The following is a 20945-nucleotide window of genomic DNA, read 5'->3' on the forward strand; positions in this document are numbered from 1 at the left end:
ACAAACCCCCTCCTTATCTCCCAGGAAAATCCAGAGTGACTGTGTTAGTCATGACTTAACAGCCATAAAAAAATGACCCATTTCAGTTCAGCTATGACACAGATGTTCAGATAAATGATGTTCAAGATGCTCCTGACACAGGAAAGGAAATTTTAAAATCAAGTAACGATAGACAGTTTTCTCTAGTAAAAATTTCCCACCATTTCTCTGTCAATCCCAGAATGGTTTGGGTTGGAAGAGACCTTCAAGACCACCTCATTCCACCCTGCTGCCATGGGCAGGGACACCTTCCACTGGATCAGGCTACTCCCATCCCCATCCAGCCTGGCTTTGAGCAAGTGTGTATTTGTATTTTGTAGACAAAACAAAACAATCATTAGAACATTCCCATTGAAAAGGAAATAGATAAACAACTTAACCATTTATTTGACTGCATTGTATTTAGACAACTTGTACATTTCGTAACCCCACTGTTTTTGTTCTCATCAAAAAGGATAAAGGGACAGAAGAATATAATCCACTCAAAACAGCAGTCCAGTATTTTGAGATACACTTGCTATTTTCATAGATGCCCACCTGATACCTGAACTCCAACATAGGTTGTAATGTTTATACAAGACCTGAAGTTTTGTCAACACAGCACTGAGTTGTAGCAATGTCTTGCAGTGCCCTGAAAAATAGTTTGTGACGTACTATGCAACACCAATTCGATGATGCCTTGAAGGTGATGAACCTGATCATTTCTTAAAAAAAACAACATAATGAATGCAAACATCCAGACTGACATGTCAGCCAGTAGCAACATTTGGGCAAATTTAAATATAAAAGCAATCACCTCCTTAGTTAGATTTGTCAATGCAAAAAGGTGAGGGGGAGAGGACTGTGTTTAGCAACAGACAGGAGAAATAACCAACGTTTCCTTGCTAGATTCTTTTTGAAAACCTATGCAAATTCAAGGCTTCCCACTTGATTTCCAAATCCCAAGCAGTACAGAGAACAAACCTGTTTGATACGACCCAACACATGCAGCTTCAGTGTCTCCTGCAGTGAACTCTGACACAGCAGCCATGGCAGAACCTTTTGGGCCATGAGCTCTTTGAAAAACACAAAAAAGAGAGACCTGCACCTATTTTGCTCAGTATTTTCAACACGGGCATGGTAACAACCACTTCTTACAATAACCAACCAGAATTGTATTTGAAGTTTGCTCCAGAGGGATGTTTTTGGCAGTGAGGAGGGATTTCAGCTCACTTCCAAGTCGGCTTTTGAATCTGAAGACACCCATGGCTTAAACATTAACCAATAGAAAACTTGCCCGTCTGGCTCTGCAGATTGAAACCCCAGCAGACACACAAGGCAGCCCAGTTTGCAATTTGTGATTCAAGCCCAGCAGCTGCTTGCAAGGTCTGAAACCTCCCTGATCCAGCTCCAGGGCAGTCCCTACATCCTGGACCACAGCTGAGGGAAACCTGACTCAATGGACTGGCTACCAACATTTAAGTTTTAACACTGATCGAAACTGCTGAAAAGCCACCCAGAAAAACTGGCAACCCTGAGGGAGCGGGATAACAAGAGGTTTAATCGTGTCACAAGGCATCAGTGGCTACACACAGGCTTTAGGCTGAGCTCCAGCATGTCCTGGCAGTAACAAACCCCATTTGGTAACAAACACCACTTTGTCTTGGGCACCCTTTGAAGATGAGTTTTCTTTACTGAGGGGAACAGACCCCTCAAAAGCACAGGTGGTATCTACAAGCAGAAAACTCAGCAGGGCCAATTTCCATTAAAAATCTTTATTTTCAAATACAACTCATGATTTGTACATGGTAAGAAACGTCCATCACCATGTGCGATTGGTCTGTGCAAAAGGCTTTGCTCAAATCCAGTTTTCCTGCACAGGGCTCTTTTCCAAATGATACTGGAGGTAGGGGTTTTGTTGGTTTTGTTTTTAGTGTACAGTAATTAGCAAAAACAAACAAAAAAACCCCCAAAAAAGCAACCCCACGACTCAAACCAAACCCTAAAAAGAGGAAAAAAAACCCCCCAAGTGTAGTAAGGCAAATCTGGAGAATTCGCTCGATTCCACGGGAGTGGATTCACTGAGAGTTCATCCTTGTGATCCCTGTATGGACCATTCACATCGGAGTTGGACTTGATACTGGTGGATCAACTTCCAACTCTGAATATTCTGAGATCTCTGATTACAGAGGTGCTTCCACAAGTCAACTAATACCTTTATTTTTGTCTTTCAAAATGAAAAAAAAACCCAAAAAACAAAAACCAACCCAACTGATTCATAGACCTGGGCTATGGAATCACACAGAACAGGAAAGCCTCGACACTGCCATTACTGAAAAAATTGATGGGTATTGGTAAAACCTATGTAAGCCCAAGCAAAGAAAGGGAAAAAAAAAAAGAGAGAAAAACAGAGCAAGAGTGAATGCAAGAAAGAGACAGAATTCCTTCCCCGCTGCTTTGATTTTAGAGGGGAAAAAAATCCCCCAATAATTTAGCTCATGTAAGTTGAGAAAATGAGAGCAGCTAAAAATGAATATGATACACCTTGAAATTTATTTCCAAGACCAAGAACCAAAGATTGAAGCATTTTAGAACACTGAAGCAAAGCAATCTGAATCTGAAAAAAAAAAAAATTGTTCCAACTATCTTAAAATAGCTGTTTCTCAGAGCTTCTAGCAATAATTTTGATTAAATAAAAATCATACCAATTTACATTAATTTTCTATATCTTCTTTTAAAAGAAGTCCCTCACTCTTTTAATGAAAAAAGTGCATTCAAACCCAGCAGAGATTCACTGGTGCCACCAGGTTCTTTTAGCAGCTACTCAAGGTTTTCAATTTAGCTTACACTTCTTGCTATAAGAAGGGCCTTCCAAACCCTTGTTTGGGAGAAGTATCCGAATTATAAAAATCTGAAATAATTTATTATCAAATCCAGAATTTAAATAAAAGCAGATTTTTTTTTTTCTTGCAAAGACAATTGAAGAAAGTAAAAGAATAAAAGCATGCACTTCAAACTTAGAGGTGAAGACAAATATACTTATCTATACAGGCACTGGCAGACGCAATTTAATGGTTACTTGTTGTAACACACACCCCACCCTACAATACATTTTTTCATTCACTAATCACTGAGGTACCAATATTTAAGAATGGAAAAATTCAATATTGAAAAATAAAACCTAAAATTGAAGCCTTTTTTCTTTTTCTTCTTCTTCCCCAGAAAACTATGGCAATTTTTGTATGAAATGTTAGTATACTTATAGAATTTTACAATCTACATTGGCTTTATTTTGAATTTTCGGGAACCAAAAGCGGCGTTCCCATCCAGGTTTCTCTGATAAAACGTTCACTGTGTGGATGTCCTAAAGAGTCAGCAGACTTGCAAATGAATGAACATATCTTGGCTATCACCTGGCACATCTGGCTGGTACCAAAAGGACTTGGAGTCTGAGACAATCGGCTTTAATTCGGAACAAATGCGCCATGCCAAAGTGCAACGAATGTGTGCGACACTCAATGGGACACTGACAGGTTTAAGAGCTGCATGGAAAGTACTAAAGTCCACCTTGCAAAGCAATTTGGGACAAATTGCATTGCATGCAAAGGACAACTCTGCGCTGCTGGGACGTCGCTTGCTCGCTGGGATGGGGTCTCCTAACGCAGCCATAGTTTCAGACGCAGTGCATCCACTCCATTTAAATAGTATCTGAACAGCCTCTTGTCTCGCACAAAACCAAGGTTTTCATAAAGTTTCAAAGCAGACTTATTTGTGATTTCTGTTTCCAATACAACCTTTAAGGGAGAAGAGAAATAAAAAGAAAGAAAAAAAGCGTGTCGCGTTAGTCAGCAGCTGCAAATACATGATTGCTGAACCAATTCCAAAGGTTTTATTTAAAGGTGCATTTGTTAGCAATGAATGGAATTCATTTCTTCTTCTCTTTACTTAATTAAGCAATATTTCCACATTAAGCATCCGTTCCCACATTAGAAAAAAATATAATATAGCAATTCATCCACAACTGTAATTGTAAACAACATACAAAGTCTTTAGTTCTTGGCTGTAAACAGTGTTTCAGTTCACCACCTCATAACAGGGTAAAAAACACAGCAACAAACAAATCCCAAACAGCCTCTGTCTCCCGACATCCTCCCCCCAAAACCCAAGCTACCAAACAGGTGAGGGTCCAAAACATACTTTGAATTAGTAACTGAACTTCTGCATGTAACAAGAACTTGGCACACAAGGATTTACTTCATGATTTAATATCTTTGACCCCTGACTCGTTTGAGTTAGACGTAGATAAAAGCTTCAGGTTGACACCAGCTGTCAGACCCAACATTTGCAATCATTACTTGTGCTCAACACAAGTATCACAGAGTGGTCTGGGCTGGAAGGCACCTTCTTCAAGACCATCCAGTTCCAACCCCCTGCCTTGGGTAGGGACACCTTCCACTAGACCTGGTTGCTCCAAGCCTGATCCAACCTGGGTACCAACAAATACCCCCAAACCCAAATCACAGTGAACACCAGAAGAATAAGCAGATTTTTCCATCTTTTTTCCCCTGTGTTTTTCCCCCTGGAAAGACCTGTCAGAAATAACTCAGACCAAACTCAAGTCCAAGAGAAGTCCAAATTAAGACTCAAAATTGTCTCAGAATTCTCAGTCACAGGCAAAAAACTACACCGGCCTTAATAAGACATTAATTACTAAACTTCAGAATTTTTCAGAATAGTTTCTCTCTCTCTTTTCTCCACATGCACTGAACAGAGCTCTGCCATAACTGGCAAGCCCCACACCCACTCCACATAATAAAAACTAGTTCTGCCTCTTTACTGGTGTTCAATTCAATTATTTCAGGATTTTGCTGTTAGGAATAGATCATGGTTGCACAAGAACACAGGCTGAACTAACAAGCTGACTGGGCTCCATACACCCCCTGACAGTGAACATCCACATATTAAACAGGAGCTGATGGTCACTGTAGAAAGACCACAGAATGAAAATACAGGACCAAAATTTAGCCTGGGTTTGTAGAGCAGTTTAAGTCCATCTACTTTGTGGTCTCTGTGGCCTCACTGCCTTCAGGCACACATTCCCATTCCTCCTGGCCTCTCCTGCCAGCTCTCAAGGGTGGTTCCTGAGCTACTTCCAAAGCCACCTGGCAGAAAACCTTTCCTTTTTCTCTCCATGGGGTTTGTTTTCTGCAGTCTGAGGAGTGGCTAAGCCAGTGTGAAAGGGGGAGGCAGCCAGTGGTTACAGCAGACTATATATTGAGTCAAATATATTCATTAAACGGATTTTTTTGGATTTTATTGGAGGTGACCACTCTAATCACTGGCTGCCACATTCCAATGCACAATTCCACCTGTGCTTCTCAGTGTAAGGATGCTGAAAGAACAATAAACCTGGGGATAACAATCCAACGAACAATGTAAGGCTTGGAAGTAGTTCATTACAAAAAGGAACTAAGAGTCACACACTGAAGTATTAATCATCAGAGTTCTTGAATTACAGCAGGGCAGTGCTGTAGCTGCACACTTACGACAACCTAATTCAATTCTTAGTCTTGTGGCAAGAATGAGAGATTGAATTTCTGTAGTTGGCATCTCCCAGAACATTACTAGCAACTCCTGTAAGCTGATGGAGTGCTCCTAACATCCTTCATCCATTAAAATGGATAACTATTCATCTGTAACAAATTATGGAAGCACAATCATTTTGCTGGAGAGGGCTATTTCCTACACATTGTACAACTCCTTAATTCCAATTTAAACAAAACATTGAAGCCAGAGAAGGAATCTGACCTGTGTAAATCCACCGTGCAGAGGATTATTTATTTGAACTCTCAGCTACAAAGGGCATTCACTCTCTCAAATGTTCAGTAACCTGGCAGAGTGATGTAACAACTCTCTATTCAACTGCAAGCTCCAACACCTTGCAATGCTAAGACACTTCCAGCACTGCAGGTGACTGAGCTGAAGGGAGTGGTTAAATGTTGAAATACAGGTTTGTTGGAATCTCACTACCTGAGTGAATGCTCATCTTGAAAGCAAATGCAAGAGATTTGCTCTGGTATTTCTAAGAAGTCTCAGCACAATGAAAAGTAATTCCCTGATCTCAACATACTGCAGCTGAAGTCATGTTTCTGTTCTCTGAAAAGGAAACACAGGCATATTTTATTCAGATTTCATTAGCTTCCTTTGGTGAAGAATGCACCTCTTCCTGAGTGAGATTTTCAATTAAGCTCCAAACCTTACATTGTTACATGTATTTCTGCTCTTGTGGGTCGATTTTGTTGTACACATATGCCTGTTAAATCCTCTGATAACAGAGTAACACCCCCCCCCACCAAGGGCAGCAAAGCTCTGATTGGATTTAACAGTGTTTTCTGCTCAAGTTGCAACTTTCTGAAGGTTGTGACTTTCTCTTAAATTTCATAAACCTAACATTTTAGCTCAACTCTAATTTTAACTAGGTTTAGAAGCAAGAAAATTTCTATATTAAGGATGAAGTGCAATGTTCCTTGTTGCTACATTTTCATACCTCGAATTTATTCCTGAACTGAAGCCAACAGGAGTGGTCAAGCTTTCTCGCTGCTTCAGTTCAAACTGAAGGAACTCAAGTTTAAAAACCAAGTCATAGAATGGATACAGCCAAATCAAATGAAGAAAGTCCTCTCAGCACTCACAGAGGAGGTTGCTATTCTTACTTTTAAGTTTGGCATTCAAGTTATGAGGGCTTATCCAGTGTCCTTAATCAATTTAACTGCCTTAACTTTTAAAGAGAGGCAGTACCCAAAATACAACACTTCACCGTTCATATGATTTGTAGATTAAGGGAAAGCTAAAATACCAGTAATTTTATGATTTCAAATAGGATTCCATAAAAATACACATTTCATTTTTACTAGTGTGGTACTGAATTAAAATGACAGACCTACTAGTGTGGTCAAAAAACCCACTCTCCATCACCCTGAAGTTTCAATGGGAATTCCCATGAGAATTTGTGGTTCCCTTTTATTTTCTACGTTTATGCTTTAAAAAGGTTTTTGAAGTCCCACTTACTGGAGCCTTATTTTGATTAGTTACCACTTGCATGGTACATTATTTCAGTAATATGAAGTGAATGGATTGTATGCAGATTCCTCAGTCATTTGTTACAGATGAAAAACCTGCATATGAACAACTTCTCCTTTCTAACTGTAATTAAGGGATGTAACAGTTCCACAGGATGGGTCTTCAGCTGTAGAGTTTTGGGAAATAGCTTGTCAGTAAAAACAGTACAAAAAGCAGCCAGACACCCACCTTGCTGCAGTTAGCACACGCTTTTCTTTTTTAAACTGGAAGAAAAATATTTCCAAAACTTTGGAGTTGGAAGTAAAACTATTCACCTTCACCTGATTTATTTCCATAGTTCTCCTTTTCTATGCAACCAGCCCACAGTTATCCTAAATCACTGTGATCTACCAGAAACTCAGCCCACTACAGTTCACTACCCCAAATATTCAAATTCATTAACATCAAATACTTGAGAAAGTCACAAAGGTAAAAAAAAAGTAAAAATCAGAGATCCCTAAGTTTTGTAATGTTATATGCAGACACTCCAGCTGGAAGCTGCTGTCAAGTACTTTCTTCAGGCCTGAAGGTTATTTCTGGTTCAAGCACCCACCCCCAACACCAGATCACTTCCCTGGTTTCTATTCTAATGTAGGCCATGGCCAGCTCCATGGGCAGCTCCTCCCCTCTACACAGATTCCATTCCAGGCAATTCACCTCCTCACTCCACAGCTTCCCCAGAGAAACCACCCCTGTGGAAGATACTGCATCCAGCAGAAGCTGCCTCTTAGGCAGTGTGCTGACCACTGTAAATCACTCATTCCATAGGCCTGGCTTAGTTTATTCACACTAAAACAGCTTACAGGGGAAAAAAAATGTCCTTAAACGCCAGAACATTGCAGCATGCTTTGAAATGCCACCTATCAGTAGTGATTTGTCAAGATTTTAATCTGTGGTGTTGTATAAATCCTTTGTTTTTCAGGACTCAATGCTGGTAACTTCAGAAGTCCAACCTACGATACTTCCAAAAGCAACACACTGAGTGAGGCATTTATCAGATTATATGCCACAAATTATTAAAATAAAGTCTATTTACTGCATCTATTCCATAATTAGATTGAAGGGAAGAGTTTCCAAGCAGCCTTTGGAAATTTTTCACGACACCCACAGCTGCATATTCACATTTTTAATCCTATTCCAAGCAAGTTTCAGAAAATAGCATTTTGTTTTTAATTGCACTCCATCTTATCTCAAAAAGCAGTATCTTTTCATTTTCCTCATGATTCTGACTATATTACAAGATGTAGAAAAATACCTTAGGAGCAGCAGGGATGGTTAAACTATTTATACATCTCACACAGACAAACTGTTGTGATGCACTACTTCATATTTGATGAGCTTTAAGCATCAATTAATCAGAAACTGATCTCCTGACAACTGTTGAGAAAACTGGTGAGAGCAAGAATCAGGCAGAGCTTTTCATGTGTGCCTAGTTAGATTTTTCATATTCTGGTCTGACTGAAAACTCAGCACTCCACCACAGAGTACAAGTAACCAACATCCTTATTTTGCACCATTTTGGGTATGTGGAAGAAGCCTATGCTTGGTGGCAAAGAAAAAAAAACCCCATGAAAACACTGTCTGTTTGGCTGTGGATAACCTATATGTGGAAAGAACAACATAAATAAAAATAAGTGTGGGTGTGCCTCTGCTGATGGTGCAGAAAAATCAATAAAATACTCTGCTTGTATTCCATGCTCCCTAAAGGGCTCCCAGTTCAAAATTTAGTGCCAGCACAAGACTCAGCTGGTGCAAAAGCCCCCAAAAAACAGAGGATGAGTTTGGAATCATCATCCACAAACATCACTCCCAAAACCATGGCTGTCTCCATCCAGCACACCATTCAAGGAGTCTGAATTGTAGTGCCTTTGAACAAGGAGACAGAATCTGAGAAATGCCCTCTGCCCCTGATCCAAAGCATTTATACAGCACCGGAGATGGAAATCTGTGACTAAGACTTAATGAGGCCTCAGCGCAGACCTGCAATCCTTATCACATTTATTTCATGTTTATGAGAATAAAAAACAGCAAGAAGGGCTCTTGGATTAATATGACATGGTAAAAGAAAAAGACAGACACAGAAGAGGTCACTGTTAGAGATCACCTGTTACTCCAACCTAGAAATGAATTTACATGAGAAATAGCACACAGACATTCAGAAATTATACAGTAATTACTGCAACTCAGAGCCTGAGTAGAAACAGCCAGTTCTACTCCTGACTCTCTAATAACAGTGGGCAATTCACTCCCCTTCTCTGCATCTCACTTCTGCAGCTGTGGTGTGAACAGTGTGACCCTGATCCTCAAGTATTTTGTAATTTTTTTTTAATCTTGAATAGTCTAGAAATGGGAAGTCAATGCAAGACCACAGTGGAAAGCAATGGGGAAAACAAACCAACCAACCTCTTTTTGCTTAGTTCAGTGTAGGCAAGTAGTAAAAGAGATTACAGGAAAGCATTTTAGAAACCATGATAGAAGCAAGAAGCCAAAATAAAGAACTTGAAAGAATTACAGACTGCACTGTACTGCTCAAGTACAACATAAATTAGAAGGTGGGGTGAGGGGGCAGAAGACACCAGTAAGCAGAGGCATGAAGGGATCTGAGGGGAAGAATAAATCTCTCCATGAATGAAGCCAGAACACAGGCAGGGGATGCTGCAAGAGGCGAAACACAAGTGGAAAAATAAACAGGAGTATGTGCCAGAAGTCCTGTGACACCAATTGTAGCTTTGCATAAGAAACTTCCCCACGGGGCAGTGGGACAATTGAGGGAGCAGTTGAAGAGAGATAACAGAGATCAAAGGCTCATTAACTATGACACAATGAAGTGACAGTGCTCACCTATCAGGAACAACTGCATTGTGCCAAGGAGCTGGAAGTTAAAGGGACAGATAACCTGGTTGAGGAGGATGGATGGATGCAGGAGGAGTTCTTCAGAAGTTAAACAAGGCACATAACAATAGAGTTGCGCTATATATATATTTATATTATGAAAAAAAAAAAACCCCACCCAAAACAGGAACTGTAATCTGGTAAAAGAGTAGCAACTTTTAGGGCAGGGAAGTTTGCCAGTGATTCAGTGACTCTCCTTCCACGTCTGTGTCATCATGCTACCCCACTGCAGCTCTGTTCTGGGCAGTGTCAGAACAGCCTGATGAGTGGCTGTGATAAATCCACACTCTGCAGCAGCACAGCACACACTGTTCTCGTGGCTTTGTGTACTCTGAAGGTATGGCAGGGCTACACAGGACATGCTCATCCCACTGCTCAGCTGCACCTCAAACTGGGGCCCTTGCATGAAAATGGGCCTCAGTGAAGGCTGAGGCAGTTTCACAAGGTAAAACAGCTGAATTTCAGCACTTAGGGCAAATTTACAAAGTCCATCTCCTATTTGTGCCAGACTTTTTTTTGAGGTTGTTTTCCCCTTTTTTATAAAAGAGCTTCTTACCAACTTATTTCCCACCTAAAAAAAGTCCTGTAGAAGAAAAACCTGTGAAAGGAATCCACATACAAGAGAGTGCAAACGTCATTTCATTTACATTATGAAAGTTTTGATTATAAAATCTTACCTCATCACAATCTCCTTCAACCATAGCATAAATAGCTTTCTTAACCAAGTTTGTACCTGAAACACAAGATTTCAGTAAGTGTCAGAGTTGCAGTAAAAAAAAAAAGAAAAAAAAAAACCAGTTTATATATGACTAATGTGTGCTACCTACATGACATAAGATCTGGGGAAAGCAGGGAGGAAAGAAAAACAAGGAGTTGCAGTCAAGCTGCATTCTCAGGTTTGAACACTAAAATAATCTGTGAAGTTATCCAGAGACTCAGCTCAAGTGCAAGATTCTTGTAACACAAAGATATTAGAAACAGGCTGCTATGCTTAACAGAGTGTTATATATAGCCTTCCAAGATGTGATTCATTCCTTTTTGTTGCATTTAAAGTCAAAATCTGCTGGCATGTACTTGAAGGACATTCATCTTCCAAGGGAATTTCCTCTTACTAAAACAAATACTTCTATTAGTAACAGAACTTACGAAACCACTGTTCTTATGGCTCATTCCCATTTGGGTTTGCTAGTATCTAATAATATCCTTGAAGCCCATCCCTTCCCCTCAGTCAAGCATTAGTTTAATTTTTTAATCATTATTTTTCATCTATTTCACAACAGTTCTACAAACGTAATATCCCTACCTGCCTGTAGAATTGGGGTGAAATTGAAAGTTGATTTCAAAGTTATTAGTGGAAAAAACTGCTGTTCAGTGAAATTGCATAAATCTCACTTCCATAAGAAGGCTATGGAAAAGGAAAAAAAACCCCAAGGAATCTACAGAATGCTTTAAAATCTTCTCAAAACTTTAATCAGTTAAGATTTTTCATTGAATGTTATGATAAAACTTCTACATTTAAAGCAGATCTTCAGATTAACAGCACACTTTGAGAAACAGCAAGGTGGCAAATGTAGGAAAAACTCAACATATATAATGCTAGAGTAAGCAAGGCTTTAAAGACAAATTCTATGTATGTAATTCTAATTTAACAAACTGACTAAAGCGAGGGAAAAGTCTTGCAGAGACCTTCATAATAACAGCATTAGTTCTTATTTACTTATGAATCCAAGCACCTGCAATTAAATTATGGCAGACTCCTTCATGACTCAGCTAAAAGGAAAGGAGAGACAGTGATTTCTCAGTATCCTTCTCCCTCTGCTCCACTACAGAAACCAACAATGGCTTTTGAATTGCACTGGGAAAAGAAAAAATCTGCACGTGCTTGAACAGTTGTGGTAATGTGTTTTTTTGGAGGGTTTTTTTGGGAAGAGAGCAAACACAGTGATACATTCTGCAATGGATCACTGTATTTTTCAATTGCAATAATTTTCTGTCTTTAATCACAGAAGTACGAGCCGTTCAGTGTGGATGAGTGGTGAAGCACAGTTCTAAGCTTTGGAGCTGACATCTACGTTTAGTTAAAAATACCTTACAAAATGTAATTTCACAATAATCAGCACAAAAAAATTAAGTTCCATAAGAACAGATATTTAATTAAGCCAACTTGGCTAACTCGTGTTAGAATGAAAATCCCTTCACCAGGGCAAAACTGATTAATGAGGAAGGGCAAACTCCCTGCCAAGAGTGATTTCTTTACCTTGTGACTTCCCAACAAAACAGATTTCCATTTCAATCCTTCAAATAACAGTACACAGCTATTTTTCTTCCCTGATTAATACAATAATGAGCTCCATACATTCTCCCTGATGGGTAATATATGCATAATTTATAGGGGCAAGTCAGGAAATAAGTTCACTGTAAAAAAGGAGCCTGAACACATGGAAATAAAGTGATGAGGGCACACACAAAACCACGAAGCAGTTCCCACTGCTTTATTTGGCAGTGGTATAGGCAGAGGTAAGGGGCTTCTGCCTGCCTTTCTTTTTAGCCTTATCAGATCCCAGGTGTGAACCTCACAGGGCATTTCAGGTTATTTTAACAAAATCAGAAAAGCCACTGGGGAGCTCGTGCGGTTGAGTAAGGCGGGGATGACACACAAAGCATCCTGAAGTTTAGTTCAGCTTAAATCTTTATGACAGCTACAGTTATCCCAGCTAGAGGATTTAGGGAAGAAAGAACAAAAAAGGCTATTCTTACCAATTCCTTTTCTTCTGTATTTGGAATCCACTGCTAACATGGCTATATAACCTCTGCGGAACATCTTTTTGTGCATATCCAGCTTGCAGACGATGGCACCTACACACTCCTCACCTACCATGGCCTTAAAGACAAACATACACGTATGGAATTCTCAGTTTGGCATCCACAGTGCTACCAAAAGCAGTAAACCAGTTCATTTTTTAAGTGAAACAGCCATGCAAAATATGTTTGTACAAAGCTATGAAAAGGTAATGACATAAATTTTAAAAGCGTCTCCAAAAGTATTACTATGATTAAAAGACTTATTGCTTTATTGCATCCCAATTAAATTCCAAGTCAATTAATGACCAATGAATTATTCCTGGAGAGAACCACATTATCATTTCACAAAGTCTACAGGCAAGACCACGTGTGATTAAGGGGAAATAAATAAAATAAAGTAAAAGACCAGGTTAAGGCATAAATTACCCTTTCATATGAGCTTCTGCAGAGAAAAAAAATCCATTCGTGTTTTATAGTGATCTGAATTTTCCTGTACAAGGGCTGTGGTAGATAACATGCTTAATTTTTGTCTGGTTTTAATGTCAAGGCCACAAAGGATCAGAGAAAAGCATTGCTGCATTTAATCTTTAGACACTGTCGTTTTCAGTCATATGACACCCGGAGAACAAACAAAAAAGCACAGTTAATTTCACACATTTTAACTATTGGGAGATTTCGTTTGTTAAGAGCTATGCACTGGCAGTTAATCCCAGTGGCATTGTCACAGTAACCGTGGTCAAGGAGACGCAGGCATTCTGAAATATTAACAAGAAAAACCCCAAAAAGGAAAGGACCCAACTCCTCCCCAAACACTCATCAAACCACCTGCACACCCACTGTGTTCACCAAAATTTTACCATGAAACATATAAGAGAAAGGGAAACTCATGTTAACTGAAGGATTAGGCAGCATAAGGGATTAAGGACATTATAACCTGCAGCAGTAAAACTGAGTAATGCTGCAGAGTGGGACAGCATCCAAAGGGAAAACAAATTCCTGTGCACTGAGGAAAGATGGGCAGAGATAAAAAGAAACTCACAATTCTACATATGGGTGTGTGAGTGGATCCACAGCCTTTGACAGACCTGCAGGGGGACCAGCCTCGGGCTCAAGTGCAGCAGCTAAACCAGGACTACAGCACATGATTGGCACCAGCATGTGCTGGCACAAGAGCTGCTGGATAATCCAAATTTACAACTCTAAGACATGTCAAATGAAGAGGACCTGCTAGAGCCAGTACTGCCAAGCCTCAGAGCAGCCCACCTGTAAACCCAGAGCTCACTTCTCCAAAGTCTCTGCTATAAACTCAACCACCTGAACCTCTGTGCACAGCTTGTAGGCTGAAACCCCACGGATGGAAGAGTCCTTCTTGCAGGTCATGCTGCAGGCACAGTCTCTTCACCCCAGAAAGAACAAAGTCTTTGAGCATCTCCACCTGGATGGTGGGTTATTAACCAAGCCAGCTGTCAACCAGGAGCTTCAGCAAAGGTGAAATGAAGCAGCCAAAAAAAGGACCAGCTGCAGTTCCATGATCCTAACTCCATTTCTAATATAGCTGAAGCAAATATAACTATTGCTAAGTTTTTATTTGGCAGGAAAACACATTTCAGCAGTATCCAAGAACAACCCTGAACAATCTAACGAGTGGTTTTTAAAACAACAAACAAGAACTGTAGCATGATCTACTCTGGACTGAAATACAGAGCCTCTAAGCAGTCTTTCATTTGTTCCAAAACACAGTTTATTCCACAGAAAAGAGGAGCTGTGCCTATACTCAAACGGTGTATGCAAAGTTTCAGCTCAAGGCAAGTTCTTTATCTCGGCTCAGACCTGAGAAAAGCGGGGAGTTAAATAAAGAGTATCATCAGACAGACTGCTCAGAACATTGCTATAATTATGCAGAGTACCTAGATGTAATCTTATACCTCACTAAAAAAAAAAAAGAAGCACACCACCACAAACTAACATGTTATAGTTGTGCTTTGCCCTGGAGTGAACACGTGCAAACTGTTGATCCTAACAGTTATGTGGAGAATTTTTACGATGTATATATTTTTTTACACACTTCAGGAGTAGTGACAATCTAGACACTACATATCTGAGCTCTTTCTTTTTCAGGGCACATTTCAGAAAAGTTATATTCATGAATCATATATTTTAAATGCTAAATGAATAGCAAAGAATTTTGTTTCAGTGATCAAAGAAGCAAATACCCACTGGTTTTACCACTGTTGCCAGAGAGCTGAATAAAGAATGACTCTGTTACCAGTTCTCTAAAACACTTAAATCTATTTCTGTGTCTTTAGGCAGGTAAGTTTGGCAGTGAATGTACAGCTGTTCCACTCACAGAGGGAGTGCTGCATTTCCACCTCAATTAGAGGGGGTTTTGTTGCCTTTCCTCTTCTTTCTCCTTCTTTTCAACCTTATCTAAAGCTGGAAAATGAACCTAAACCGTGATGTGAAACTTTGCAATTTAATTTCCTGCAGAAGGTTAAACTGTGCAAATAAAAAAAATCCAGACTGAAATAGGGAGAGTTGTGAGGAGGGAGGAAAAGTAGCTCCCACACAACACCATTTAGGAAAAGATAATCATGGGCCAAATTTTCTTTTCAGGTATACGAGAGTACTTCTAAACATGCAATTTTCTACAAACACAATTCAGCCTAAGTCACTATTATATATTATAAACCCACAGAGTACTATAAGATTTACTCCAATACTAGGTTATTAGTAGCAGGATTAACATACATGAATCTAAATCCAATATTTGCATCAACTTCATTCCTATGAGTAAGTTTAAATGTTTAAAACAAACCAGATTTTAATATACTGGAAGAGCTAGTAGAGAAATGTCTGTAAATCAGCAAGAACATTATTTTTCACAGAATTAATCAATTTGTATTAATTTCATTATCAAAGATGGCATTGTGTCTGTCAGCCACAGTCTGAGTATGCAGTTAATATCCAGATCCTGTGACTTTTGTTTAAAGGAGATTAAAACAGCCAACTAGCCCCAAAAGGGAAATATTTTGCAATTCAAACGCAGCAGAACCTGCACTGCATTTTCCTTTCACACCTGCACCGAAGTCCATCCCAAAGTATCCCAGCCACAGCTCTGTATGAACTGGCTCACATTTAGGGATCATGTTACCGAATGCCATTAGAGGATACATTTAGGCTAATGGTTTTAACCTCACGTCCGGTGCTTCAGCCACAGCTCTTCCCGATACCTGGCAAATCATCACATCCCCGTTTCCACTCTACGAACCCGGCACTAGCAATTCCCTCCTGTGCAAGGAACACCCTCTGCCGCTGCTGGAATAACTGCCCTGGCTGTTGTCACCGGCTCAGGTGCTGCAGGGACTTCAGCTTTCACAGAGCCACCAACAGTGACAGACTCTCTGAAACTGTGATCACTCCTAAAAACAAATTGGAATACAGAGTTTGCAAATTCTCCTGCAAAACTTCTTCCTACGTCTGCCATGAGGCCAGGAAGACTTCTCAGACAACCTCCTAACTTTTCTGGTTCTTCCTTTACGCCCCAAGTTTTCCACAACTGAAGAACAGGGATGATGTCTTACAAGTCTTAATTTCAACACACCGAGACTCTTGAATAAAATCCAATTTAAAAAAAAAAATGCAAAGCATTAGTATAAAACAAGACTTAACTGCAGTCATTTAGGATTTACAACACATTTAAAACCACTTACATGGAATTAATAGGTTATTTTTAAACTTGTGAAAGTTTAAATTATAAATGCTGCTATAGCTAGTGGCAAAGTTAAGAACCCAATAAAAGCACAGATTTTCCAGATTTTTCTTAAAAGGCAGCTGAGTGGTACAGTGAATTACAGGAGAGGTTACAACACTCAGCCAGAACTCTGCTTTTATTACGTTCTGTCTTATCCAAACTCTGGCACAGTGCAAGGTTTCCTAAGCTCATCTCTCCCACGCTAAAGGATTTTGAAAACAAGTTTCTGAAATATTTAATTTATCAGTCTGAAATGCAAGTTCTAGAACTTTAACACTGCTAATACTAGAAGCTACAAAACCACTTTAAAAGAAAGCTACAACTTCAAAAATGCATTTACAATCAATCCATCTGGGAACAAAGATGCAGCAGTGCTTAAAAATACTTCACATGAAACACAAGATGCCCCTTGCCCCTGTCATTTTTTGGCAGAGGAGTGGTTATCATTTGAGGAGAAACTGGGCTGACAGAGCTTCTGAGAAGAAGTAAAACCCAGGCATTTACTGGGCACTCACACCTAATACACAGTGCAAACCTGCTCTTCCAAAGACAGGCAAAGCATGAGTTTAAGCAGAGAGCTGGAGTTTCACAGAATCACAGAATCCCAGAACGGTTTGGGTTGGAAGAGACCTTAAAGATCATCTAGTTCCACCCCTCTGCCATGGACAGGGACACCTTCCACTGGAAGTTTATGGAGAAAAAGGTTATTAGCTGGTTATTACCACAGCCCAGATACTGCTGTAGTGTAACACCTCAGCACTGAGCAGTACTCCCAACTTGCCACCCCTAAAGTCAGGGAAAGACTTATGTGGATAAATTTGACATTGAAATTAACTGGGCTTTAAGATTTCCAGTATCTCCAGGTCCTTTTAAAGTGGAATATTAACTTCTTGGGTGTACAGCTAGGAAGTGGTTTGAGCCTGAAAAACACTAGTGACCAGTCAGGGTTGGTCCTCTGCCTTCCCTCCAGCTGTGCACTCCCACCTCTTCTCTTGCACCAGTGCCTGTGACATCCTACAGGAATATATTTGGAGCTCTAAACCAACAGAGCATCACCCTGAAACATCTAGATATACACACATTTACAGGTATATGCTGGTCAGAGGGGTGTCTTGGCTCCCAGAATCAGAAAAACACAGGGCTGGCACAAGGCAGGAAGAGGGAGTTGGAAGAGAAAGGAAAAGCAAGTGGCAGCCGGGGCTGCACCAGCCCTTAGAACAACTGGGCAACTTGTGAAGGCCAAGCCAAAACTCAGCAGGTTTCAAACCCATGCAATAAAGTTAATAATGTTCCCAGAAATTAGCTTTGCACTGTCAGAATAGGAAAATGATGTTTTACATGGTTCACTGAATAAAATATCAGAAAAAGGCAAATGCTGATTATTTAGGGAAAATACACATCCCATCCTAAATTTCAGTGGTGTCAGTCCTTTCCTCTCCCTGCGAGAGGAAAGGAAAGGTGCCCAAGACAGCACAGGGAGGACAGGTGAATATGCTCTGGAAGATTTTTTAAATGGTGATGGTGAAATCCAGTAAAGGAATTGACTGAACCCTTACAGATCTTTTTGCAAATACAATCAAATCATAGGCTAACCCCTCTTCCCAAGACAATCAAAACACAGCCAAAACCTGAAACCAGAAGGGCGTGGGGCCACAAGGCTTTAAGGACAAATGATTGTGTGAGATCAGGCACTAAGCTTCATGTTCACCATCCTGACACTTCTTGCTAATTGAAATATGCAGTCCCGGACTGAAGATAAATATTTAAAAGTGATTTATTAGAGAGAAGTAGTTCAGGAATCCATTAACTGCAAGAACAAATTATATTTTATAGAACAGAAAATCTTCAAGGCAACCTCTAAGAAACAAACCTTAAAAATAATAAAACCAGTCACAAAAACCCCAACCCTCCCCCCTCCATGAATTTGACGCAGCATGCTGCAAGACCTTCAAATTATTAAGCAGATAACAATTTGCTGCCTTTAGACATTCACAGCCATATATTATTCTGTACAGTTTTATGTACTTTACATTGTCCCACCTTCCCAAAAAAATGAAGGCAAATACATTGAGTTCAAGAAAAGTTTTGTTGATTCTTCAAGGCTATCAAAAAATGAAGCTGTCATTACAAAATAAGCTTTCTCTTCCTTGAGTGATATCTTACACTTTGAATGCACTTATTAGAAATCATCTGTTTTAGTTCTCTGTCAAACAGCTTGTCACTGCTCTTCTCACAACAAAATTCTCCAGTTATTCCCTGACAAAAAAAAAAAAAAAACAACAATCCCATAACGACTGAAAGTCTAAACAAATGCATTGTGATCTAAGAGTATCCAACATTGCCTTGGCATTACCAGGGATACACCTGATGCTCAAAGTATGGACTTTTGTAGTTCTTGAGCACTTTATTCTCAGTATGAGTTAAATCATTCACAGGCAGAGCTCAGTGTGCTCTGATCAGCATCCTTGTAATGGCAAACATGACTTTGCAACCAACAATGCTCTCCAATATTTTTTGTATTCTGTTTTGTTCCAGAAGGTCAGCTTTTTGCTTTGCTCAACTTCCTGTAATCCTACTGTATTCCCTTTGCAGGGTGTTAAGAGGCACAGTTGTGAAAATCCTTCTATAAACTATATCAATCCTGCTATAAATTATACCAAATCCTAAAACAGGAACATTCAGGAAGTTTAAGGCCAGATGGACTCCATTAGCCTCACCTCTTGTACTCCTATCAAAATTTCAGAGATACCCCTGAACTGAAGGGTGGCTTGGCTCTGGCTAAATCAGACCTTTCAGAGGTGTCCGGCCTTAATTAAAACACCAAGAGAGAAGAATTCATCATTTTCTTTAGCAAGGAAGTGCCACACACTCCCCCTAAACGTTCTGTTTTGCAGCTGTAAGGGTTCCTATGAGTAAACCAAACACAGCTAAGCCCTTGCTATGCACACACACTCCTCAGACCAACTTCTGCTCAGTTTCATTTACCTGTGGATGAATTATCATCCTAAAAGCATGCAACTGAGACACAAGAAGTGCTAAACATTTAGGTAGGCAGGGGGGCAGCTAAACCAGCCTTTCAATAGTGCAGTAGGAAGAATACAAAACTAAATGCGTTGTTAGTGCAGGGAGCCAATGTGAGCAGCATGAGAATTCCTGCATGCTGTGAGCACTCTCACACCTGTAAAAGCAACACAGTTGGACTTGTCTTTCTCAAAGCAAGCTCACAGATCAAAAAGTCTACTAAACCTTTCACAGTACCTCTCCACCTATCACTTAACATTTATGTGCCAGCCCTGCTTCAGTCAGTTTTAAAACCATTGTGCAAGAATTACCAAGCAGTTACAAGGCATTAGTGAACTAAGCGCTTTCTTTTTTAAATCCAAACCGAGGAACTGAGACAGAATCATAAAATGAGGCTACTAAAGGTCACAAAAGTCAATGTCAAAACCAAGATTAGAAGCCCTGAATTCCTGGATCCTAGCCCTGTACTCAAACCCTTTCCCCACCACTTAAAATATGTGTTAACAAATGCAGGAACTTCGGGCACATGCTTTACTTATACATGCACAGGTCACAAGGGGACAGGTATTTCCAAAAAAGCTTGGCCTTATCCACAAAGAGATTACTAAAAGTATTTCCACAAACGTCAACCCTTCCATCCTCTCCTCCCCTGCCCCAAACCACTCCCAACTCCTGCCCTCCCTGCTCCCTCCGGCACTTACCAAAAAGCAAAGTTGTGGCCAGTTGTGGATAAAATACCTATATGTGTAAATGGAGTAGGGTTCAGACAGATCTTTGGTGATCAGTCTCATGATATCGGGCATCTGCAGCTCTGACTCATACTGGACGTATCGTATCGTTAGGTCCTCCTCGGGCTGACAGTCCGTTCCCGAGCCTTTCAAACTGCAGGCTGCTGCTAAGGACCCGGAGAGTAGCTGCAGGGACTCCTCCTCCTCCTCCCCTCCTTCATCCCCCTCCTCCTGCTCTTCCTCCTCCAAGCCAGTCTCTCCTGCCAGCCCATTGCGGGCTGCAGTCTTAGCAGCAGCAGTCGTGGTTGTGGCAGCAGGCTGGCTCCTGTCCCCTTTAGCTGGGGGAGAAGGAGGAGGAGAGGGTGCAGTCCTTCCCTGGGGAGGGAGGTGGTTGGCGTGGGGGGACGAGCAGGGCGCTGCGGTGGGGGGCGACGACTGCTGCTGTCCGGAGCCCATTGTTTTGCTGGCTCGCTTGTTCTCCAGCCCCTCGGGGGCCGCCCCTGCCTCCGAGCCGAGGATCTTGCCCTTGAGGGAGGCCCGCAGGTGCCGCAGCTCGGGGCTGATGAGGCCGTTGAGCTGGTGGTTGTGGTGCGGGGGGTGGTGGTGGCGATGGT

The 20945-nt window shown here is 40.6% G+C and overlaps 1 protein-coding gene across 1 annotated transcript; it reads right to left on the reverse strand.

Annotated features, from left to right (window-relative positions):
- Positions 1-390: 390 nt before the first annotated feature.
- NAA30 (N(alpha)-acetyltransferase 30, NatC catalytic subunit) lies at positions 391-20939 on the reverse strand. The gene is made up of 4 exons (XM_008637351.2): positions 20305-20939; positions 12787-12910; positions 10707-10762; positions 391-3812 (listed from the first exon to the last, which is right to left on the reverse strand). The coding sequence occupies exons 1-4, from the start codon at positions 20785-20787 to the stop codon at positions 3675-3677; spliced, it is 801 nt and encodes a 266-aa protein (XP_008635573.2). The 5' UTR covers positions 20788-20939; the 3' UTR covers positions 391-3674.
- Positions 20940-20945: the final 6 nt, after the last annotated feature.

Source organism: Corvus brachyrhynchos, unplaced genomic scaffold (assembly GCF_000691975.1).
Source record: "Corvus brachyrhynchos isolate BGI_N302 unplaced genomic scaffold, ASM69197v1 scaffold245, whole genome shotgun sequence".
Taxonomy (NCBI): Eukaryota; Metazoa; Chordata; class Aves; order Passeriformes; family Corvidae; genus Corvus; species Corvus brachyrhynchos.

What these genes read in the sequence shown, in the direction of transcription:
- NAA30 (XM_008637351.2), bottom strand. Translation starts at nt 20,787, where the DNA reads ATGGGCTCCGGACAGCAGCAGTCGTCGCCCCCCACCGCAGCGCCCTGC. An exon ending in GGCCACAACTTTGCTTTTTG is followed by an intron (nt 12,911 to 20,304) that starts GTAAGTGCCGGA and finishes TTTGTCTTTAAG; the next exon opens with GCCATGGTAGGTGAGGAGTG. An exon ending in ATACAGAAGAAAAGGAATTG is followed by an intron (nt 10,763 to 12,786) that starts GTAAGAATAGCC and finishes CTTGTGTTTCAG; the next exon opens with GTACAAACTTGGTTAAGAAA.